Here is a 9,617-nt window from a genome sequence, read left to right on the forward strand (position 1 = left end):
AAGAGGAGGTGGGGAGAGAGGTGTGAGAGACTGTCATATACAGAAAGGAAAAGAGGAGCAAGGAAGACAGCAGGAGATTAATTAATTCCAGTTCTACTAAACTTCATATTCTCTCAGTTCATCACAATTACCAATGTAGTGTTTCTAGCGGTGTCTCCTAACCAGCCTTGGGGCCTCCAGTTGGCCTGAAGGTTATCTTTAGAGTGGGTGAGTTAACGATGACGGGACTGGGGGTTGGCATCCTTTCTCACATCAAAACATACCTGCAGACGAGAGACAGATGGAGAGAGAGAGAGAGAGCGGGTTTAAGCCTCACACGGTCAGTCATCTTAATCACCAGGAGGTGAAATTCAAAACTGACCTTGTGTCACATCTGCTCCCGCTCCCCATCTCTGGCGCTCGAGGTCGCCAGGCTGCTCATCATTACGTACACCTGTCACCATCGTTGCGCGCACCAGCGCTCCATCGGACTCACCTGGACTCCATCACGTCATCGATTGCCTCCCCTATATCTGTCACTTCCTCATTTTCATTCCCGTGTCTGCATTGATGTTGTTTTGGTTTCTCTTGTCCAGACGCTGTTCCCTATTTAGTTTCATGTCTATTTATTATTGAATCCTCACCCTGTACTTGCTTCCTGTCTCACAGCATCTAGAGTTATGGACCCGTTACATCTTGGATCATTAACTCTGGGACTACTACAGTATACAGTGGGGGGGGAAAAGTATTTGATCCCCTGCTGATTTTGTATGTTTGACCACTGACAAAGAAATGATCAGTCTATAATTTTAATGTTAGGTTTTTTTTAACAGTGAGAGACAGAATAACAACAAAAATATCCAGAAAAAAACGGATGTCAAAAATGTTATAAATTGATTTGCATTTTAATGAGGGAAATAAGTATTTGACCCCCTCTCAATCAGAAAGATTTCTGGCTCCCAGGTGTCTTTTATACAGGTAACGAGCTGAGATTAGGAGCACACTCTTAAAGGGAGTGCTCCTAACCGCAGCTTGTTACCTGTAAAAAAGATACCTGTCCACAGAAGCAATCAATCAATCAGATTCCAAACTCTCCACCATGGCCAAGACCAAAGAGCTCTCCAAGGATGTCAGGGACAAGATTGTAGACCTACACAAGGCTGGAATGGGCTACAAGACCATCGCCAAGCAGCTTGGTGAGAAGGTGACAACAGTTGGTGCGATTATTCGCAAATGGAAGAAACACAAAAGAACTGTCAATCTCCCTCAGCCTGGGGCTCCATGCAAGATCTCACCTCGTGGAGTTGCAGTGATCATGAGAACGGTGAGGAATCAGCCCAGAACTACACTGGAGGATCTTGTCAATGATCTCAAGGCAGCTGGGACCATAGTCACCAAGAAAACAATTGGTAACACACTACGCCGTGAAGGATTGAAATCCTGCAGCGCCCGCAAGGTCCCCCTGCTCAAGAAAGCACATGTACATGCCCGTCTGAAGTTTGCCAATGAACATCTGAATGATTCAGAGGACAACTCGGTGAAAGTGTTGTGGTCAGATGAGACCAAAATGGAGCTCTTTGGCATCACCTCAACTCGCCGTGTTTGGAGGAGGAGGAATGCTGCCTATGACCCCAAGAACACCATTCCCACCACCAAACATGGAGGTGGAAACATTATGCTTTGGGGGTGTTTTTCTGCTAAGGGGACAGGACAACTTCACCACATCAAAGGGACGATGGACGGGGCCATGTACCGTCAAATCTTGGGTGAGAACCTCCTTCCCTCAGCCACGGCATTGAAAATGGGTTGTGGATGGGTATTCCAGCATGACAATGACCCAAAACACACGGCCAAGGCAACAAAGGAGTGGCTCAAGAAGAAGCACATTAAGGTCCTGGAGTGGCCTTGCCAGTCTCCAGACCTTAATTCCATAGAAAATCTGTGGAGGGAGCTGAAGGTTCGAGTTGCCAAACGTCAGCCTCGAAACCTTAATGACTTGGAGAAGATCTGCAAAGAGGAGTGGGACATAATCCCTCCTGAGATGTGCGCAAACCTGGTGGACAACTACAAGAAATGTCTGACCTCTGTGATTGCCAACAAGTACTAAGTTATGTTTTGCAGAGGGGTCAAATACTTATTTCCCTCGTTAAAATGCAAATAAATGTATAACATTTTTGACATACGTTTTTGTTCTGCCCACTGTTAATAACATTTTTAATTTATTTTTCAGAGCTTTAGGTGAATGAATTTTTTCTGTGCTGCCCGAATCACACCGGTGTTGCAAACACCATGCCCATAGCTACAAAGGCTAGCATTAGCATTAAACCTAACATTAAAATTATAGACTGATCATTTCTTTGTAAGTGGGCAAACGTACAAAATCAGCAGGGGATCAAATACTTTTTTCCCTCACTGTGTATATATATATATATATATATATATATATATTTTTTTTTTTACATTTTCAAAATGTATTTACTTAGTTGAATATGTTTTCCCAGCCATGTGGCTGATTGGAAACAGGGCAGAAAAGTTTGTTTGTCACCAGATCAGTTTAGAGCATATTACTATTTACCTGTGAATCAATTAATGAAATGGAGAATGGATTAAACTATGTACCCATTTAATAACCAGACCTTCATACAAACTTGCTATGCTGAATTATTGATGCACAACCGAACTACTGCCATATGCTGCCAGCACGCCCACAAGCGAGCCACTCTGGGTGTCCCGAAGCCCCATGCAGCAATTTACCACATGCTAGTGAACACAGCCCATGACGGCTGGTAGGGGACGAGGCTGGATGAGTGCAGCTGCCACAGGTGATATGAGCATGAAAGTGAAGGGGATATTATTAGACCTGCTCATACAAGACACTAGTTCGTGGCTGTTGCTTCAATTCCGTTGGATTTTATAAACAAAACTGACTTTTATGAGCATTTTATAACAGGCGCCTGCAAATTATTTCGATCGGCTGGAAGAAGCCGGTAGTATCATGTGTAACGGTACTACGGTATTCAAAAATGTTGGTATCATGACGTTTTGGTACCGTGATTACAGTGGTACCGGTAAACCGTGCTACGCAAGTGTGCACATGTGTGTGTGCGTGCGTGACTGCGTGCCTGTGTGTGTGTGTGTGTGAGTGTATGTGTGTGTGTGTGTGAGTGGAGTGGAGTAATTATTTCTAATGATCAGCTGATACCATATCTATTATAGAAAATGTATATATTATTACTATACTGTAGACTGACAAGCTAACCTCTCTGTGAAAACCTCTCTGTGAAACCCTCTCTGTGATACCCTCTCTGTGACACCCTCTCTGTGACACCCTCTCTGTGAAACCCTCTCTGTGATACCCTCTCTGTGACACCCTCTCTGTGACACCCTCTCTGTGACACCCTCTCTGTGAAACCCTCTCTGTGAAACCCTCTCTGTGAAACCCTCTCTGTGAAACCCTCTCTGTGACACCCTCTCTGTGACACCCTCTCTGTGACACCCTCTCTGTGACACCCTCTCTGTGACACCCTCTCTGTGAAACCCTCTCTGTGAAACCCTCTCTGTGACACCCTCTCTGTGACACCCTCTCTGTGATACCCTCTCTGTGACACCCTCTCTGTGAAACCCTCTCTGTGACACCCTCTCTGTGATACCCTCTCTGTGACACCCTCTCTGTGATACCCTCTCTGTGACACCCTCTCTGTGATACCCTCTCTGTGACACCCTCTCTGTGATACCCTCTCTGTGACACCCTCTCTGTGATACCATATCTAGTGGAATCACAGGGAATATTATTCTGCTATTATGTAACGTGTATATATTATTACTCTACTGTAGACTGACAGGCTCTGGTACTGCAGAGTTCAGGTGAATCCTTCAATCAGAGTTTCAGGATGTGTATATTTATAGTATGGTGAACCTGTCTCTCTGTCTCCCTCTCTGTTTCCCTCCTCTTTCCCTCCCTCTCTCCTCCCTTCTCTTTCCCTCCCTCTCTCTCCTCCCTCCTCTTTCCCTCCCTCCCTCTCTCTCCTCCCCTCTCTTTCCCTCCCCTCTTCTCTTTCCCTCCCTCTCTCCCCCTTCTCTTTCCCTCCCTCTCTATCCTCCCTGCACAGGAGGCAGCTATAAGAAGATTGGATACTTCGACAGTACTAAAGGCAATCTATCCTGGTATGGGAATGACAAGTGGATAGGTGAGCCACATTCATATATATATATATATATATAATCATTATTATATATATATATATATATATATATATATATATATATATATAATCATTATTATATATATATATATAATTATATATATATATATATGTATATATGTATATATATATATATATATATATATATGTATATATATAATCATTATTATTATATATATATATATACATACTTTTTTAAATTTACATTTTTTTATTCCTTATTTTACCAGGTGAGTTGACTGATAATACATTTTCATTTACAGTAACGACCTGGGGAAAGTTACAAAACATAGTAAAAATACATAGTTAACATACAAAATACACTACATGACCAAAAGTATGTGGAAACCTGCTCTGTATGGACCTCACTTTGTGCACGGGGGCATTATCATGCTGAAACAGGAAAGGGCCTTCCCCAAACTGTTGCCACAAAGTTGGAAGCACAGAATCATCTAGACTGTCATTGTATGATGTAGATTTCCCTTCACTGGAACTAAGAGGCCTGAACCATGAAAAACAGCCCCAGACCATTAGTCCTCCTCCACCAAACTTTACAGTTGGCACTATGCATTGGGGCAGGTGCATTTTCCTGGCATCAGCCAAACCCAGATTCGTCTGTAGGACTGCCAGATGGTGAAGTGTGATTCATCACTCCAAAGAACACATTTCCACTGCTCCCAGAGTCCAATGGCAGCGAGCTTTACACCACTCCAGCCGACGGTTGGCATTGCGCATGGTGATCTTAGGCTTGTGTGCAGCTGCTCGGCCATGGAAACACACTTCATGACGCTCCCAACGAACAGTTCTTGTGCTGACGTTGTTTCCAGAGGCAGTTTAGAATTCAGTAGTGAGTGATGCAACCGAGGACATATGATTTTTATTCGCTTCAACACTCGGCGGTCCCGTTCTGTGAGCTTGTGTGTCCTACCACTTCACGGATGATCAGTTGTTTCTCTTAGACGTTTCCACTTCACAATAACAGCTCTTACAGTTGACCGGGGCAGCTCTAGCTGGTCAGAAATTTGACCAACTGACTTGCTGGAAAGGCGGCATCCTATGACGGTGCCACGTTGAAAGTCACTGAGCTCTTCAGTAAGGCCATTCTACTGCCAATGTTTGTCTATGGAGATTTTATACACCTGTCAGCAACAGGTGTGGCTGAAATAGCCAAATCCACTAATTTGAAGGGGTGTCCACATACTGTACTTTTATAAAAGGAACAAAAAAACACAAACACAGTAAAATAAAAATAAATCATAAGAAACAAACAGATTCTTCCTTAAAAACATCTTCCTCATCCACCTTTATTCTCCTGTTTATCACTGTCTGTTGCACCCTCCCTCCCTCCCTCCCCTCCCTCCCTCCCTCCCTCCCTCCCTCCCTCCCTCCCTCCCTCCCTCCCTCCCTCCCTATTTGCCACTCTCTGTCACTCTTTCTCCCTCCCTCCCTCCCTCTCTCTTTGTCACTCTACCTCTCTCCCTCTCACACACAAACATTCTCTCTCAACCTCCTTCCCTTCCTTTATTGTCCATCTGCCTTTCTCATTTTCTTTCCCCTCCTCCTTTTTCTCACTCCCTCCCTCCTTCTCTCCTTCCCTCTTTCTCTCCTTCCCTCCTTCCCTCTTTCTCTCTTTCTCTCTTTCTCTCCTTCCCTCCTTCTCTCCTTTTCTCCTTCTCTCCTTCTCTCCTTCTCTCCACTAGCAGGGTTGGCTAAGAATGTTCATCAATCAGTCAGGTTTTATTTATCATGTTGTCGGTGAAAACAGCAATGCTCCGATCCGTATAGCTTTGCACAGCTTGAAACACACACACACACACACACACACACACACACACACACACACACACACACACACACACACACACACACACACACACACACACACTTAAACTGATGGTGCTTCTATCCAGTACTTTATACTGAGCATAGATTGAGTATGCATATTGATAGCACCATGTGTTATATCTCACAAGAGTGATATTATTTCATTTCATTTACTAATTAAACATGATGACCGGTTCAGAGCGATGACAGGAAGAAAATGAATGGAAGATGCTGTGTGACAGTCTAAACAAAATAAAAGGCGGAGGCAATCTCAGAGGCAATTTAACTGGAGCCCAATCCATGACCTTGACTTTGAGGAATGGGGGAAATGGGAGGGTGCGGCTCTGCTCTGTAGTCTAATCAGCATGGCCGGACCAGCTAGCTTTGTGTTTACGTCCGTGTCGGAGCATGCATCCCAAATGGTACCCTAATCCCTATGGGCTCTGGTCAAAAGTAGTGCACTACCTAGTGATTAGGATGCCATTTTGGGATGCAGACAGAGTCAGTTCTGCCTCCATGAACACTGAAAAAACATTTAACTAACAGTGCCTAATGGTTTGAGAAAAGTGGTTTTGTGCATTTACTGTGGAACCAAGGTTGCATCAACAGTGTTGTATTGGGAGACAGTGTTGTACTGGGAGACGGTGTTGTACTGGGAGACAGTGTTGTACTGGGAGACAGTGTTGTACTGGGAGACGGTGTTGTACTGGGAGACAGTGTTGTACTGGGAGACGGTGTTGTACTGGGAGACAGTGTTGTACTGGGAGACAGTGTTGTACTGGGAGACGGTGTTGTACTGGGAGACGGTGTTGTACTGGGAGACAGTGTTGTACTGGGAGACAGTGTTGTACTGGGAGACAGTGTTGTACTGGGAGACGGTGTTGTACTGGGAGACAGTGTTGTACTGGGAGACAGTGTTGTACTGGGAGACGGTGTTGTACTGGGAGACAGTGTTGTACTGGGAGATGTACTGGGAGACAGTGTTGTACTGGGAGACGGTGTTGTACTGGGAGACAGTGTTGTACTGGGAGACGGTGTTGTACTGGGAGACGGTGTTGTACTGGGAGACGGTGTTGTACTGGGAGACGGTGTTGTACTGGGAGACAGTGTTGTATTGGGAGACAGTGTTGTACTGGAGACAGTGTTGTACTGGGAGACAGTGTTGTACTGGGAGACGGTGTTGTACTGGGAGACAGTGTTGTACTGGGAGACGGTGTTGTACTGGGAGACAGTGTTGTACTGGGAGATGTACTGGGAGACGGTGTTGTACTGGGAGACGGTGTTGTATTGGAGACAGTGTTGTATTGGGAGACGGTGTTGTACTGGGAGACAGTGTTGTATTGGGAGACAGTGTTGTATTGGGAGACAGTGTTGTACTGGGAGACAGTGTTGTATTGGGAGTCAGTGTTGTACTGGGAGACAGTGTTGTACTGGGAGACGGTGTTGTACTGGGAGATGGTGTTGTATTGGGAGACAGTGTTGTACTGGGAGACAGTGTTGTACTGGGAGACAGTGTTGTACTGGGAGACAGTGTTGTACTGGGAGACAGTGTTGTACTGGGAGACAGTGTTGTATTGGGAGACAGTGTTGTATTGGGAGATGTACTGGGAGACAGTGTTGTACTGGGAGACAGTGTTGTATTGGGAGACGGTGTTGTACTGGGAGACAGTGTTGTACTGGGAGACAGTGTTGTACTGGGAGACAGTGTTGTACTGGGAGACGGTGTTGTACTGGGAGACAGTGTTGTACTGGGAGACAGTGTTGTATTGGGAGACAGTGTTGTATTGGGAGACGGTGTTGTACTGGGAGACAGTGTTGTACTGGGAGACAGTGTTGTACTGGGAGACAGTGTTGTATTGGGAGACAGTGTTGTATTGGGAGACAGTGTTGTATTGGGAGACGGTGTTGTACTGGGAGACAGTGTTGTACTGGGAGACGGTGTTGTACTGGGAGACAGTGTTGTATTGGGAGACAGTGTTGTACTGGGAGACAGTGTTGTACTGGGAGACAGTGTTGTACTGGGAGATGTACTGGGAGACAGTGTTGTACTGGGAGACAGTGTTGTACTGGGAGACAGTGTTGTATTGGGAGACAGTGTTGTATTGGGAGACAGTGTTGTATTGGGAGACAGTGTTGTACTGGGAGACAGTGTTGTATTGGGAGATGTACTGGGAGACAGTGTTGTATTGGGAGACAGTGTTGTATTGGAGACAGTGTTGTACTGGGAGATGTACTGGGAGACAGTGTTGTATTGGGAGACAGTGTTGTATTGGGAGATGTACTGGGAGACAGTGTTGTACTGGGAGACAGTGTTGTACTGGGAGATGTACTGGGAGACAGTGTTGTACTGGGAGACAGTGTTGTATTGGGAGATGTACTGGGAGACAGTGTTGTATTGGGAGATGTACTGGGAGACAGTGTTGTACTGGGAGACAGTGTTGTATTGGAGACAGTGTTGTACTGGGAGATGTACTGGGAGACAGTGTTGTATTGGGAGACAGTGTTGTATTGGGAGACAGTGTTGTACTGGGAGATGTACTGGGAGACAGTGTTGTATTGGGAGACAGTGTTGTATTGGGAGACAGTGTTGTACTGGGAGATGTACTGGGAGACAGTGTTGTATTGGGAGACAGTGTTGTATTGGGAGATGTACTGGGAGACAGTGTTGTACTGGGAGACAGTGTTGTATTGGGAGATGTACTGGGAGACAGTGTTGTACTGGGAGATGTACTGGGAGACAGTGTTGTACTGGGAGACAGTGTTGTACTGGGAGATGTACTGGGAGACAGTGTTGTACTGGGAGACAGTGTTGTACTGGGAGACAGTGTTGTATTGGGAGACAGTTTTGTACTGGGAGATGTACTGGGAGACAGTGTTGTACTGGGAGACAGTGTTGTACTGGGAGACGGTGTTGTACTGGGAGACAGTGTTGTATTGGGAGACAGTGTTGTACTGGGAGACAGTGTTGTACTGGGAGATGTACTGGGAGACAGTGTTGTACTGGGAGACAGTGTTGTATTGGGAGACAGTGTTGTACTGGGAGACGGTGTTGTACTGGGAGACAGTGTTGTACTGGGAGACAGTGTTGTACTGGGAGACAGTGTTGTACTGGGAGACGGTGTTGTACTGGGAGACAGTGTTGTACTGGGAGACAGTGTTGTACTGGGAGATGTACTGGGAGACAGTGTTGTACTGGGAGACAGTGTTGTATTGGGAGACAGTGTTGTACTGGGAGATGTACTGGGAGACAGTGTTGTACTGGGAGACAGTGTTGTATTGGGAGACGGTGTTGTACTGGGAGACAGTGTTGTACTGGGAGACAGTGTTGTACTGGGAGACGGTGTTGTACTGGGAGACAGTGTTGTATTGGGAGACGGTGTTGTACTGGGAGACAGTGTTGTACTGGGAGATGTACTGGGAGACAGTGTTGTATTGGGAGACGGTGTTGTACTGGGAGACAGTGTTGTATTGGGAGACAGTGTTGTATTGGGAGACGGTGTTGTACTGGGAGACAGTGTTGTACTGGAGACAGTGTTGTATTGGGAGACAGTGTTGTATTGGGAGACAGTGTTGTATTGGGAGACAGTGTTGTATTGGGAGACGGTGTTGTAC

At 45.7% G+C, this 9,617-nt stretch overlaps 1 protein-coding gene across 2 annotated transcripts in view; it reads left to right on the forward strand.

Moving 5' to 3' along the window:
• The window catches only part of gabbr1b (gamma-aminobutyric acid (GABA) B receptor, 1b), a 147,389-nt gene that overhangs the window by 54,523 nt on the left and 83,249 nt on the right, over positions 1–9,617 (forward strand). For both annotated transcript variants that reach the window (XM_045709657.1, XM_045709658.1), the window contains one exon: positions 4,089–4,166. In XM_045709657.1, coding sequence (XP_045565613.1) covers positions 4,089–4,166 — 78 coding nt within the window. The remainder of the gene's footprint in view (positions 1–4,088; positions 4,167–9,617) is intronic.

This window comes from Salmo salar, chromosome ssa27 (genome assembly GCF_905237065.1).
Source record: "Salmo salar chromosome ssa27, Ssal_v3.1, whole genome shotgun sequence".
Taxonomy (NCBI): Eukaryota; Metazoa; Chordata; class Actinopteri; order Salmoniformes; family Salmonidae; genus Salmo; species Salmo salar.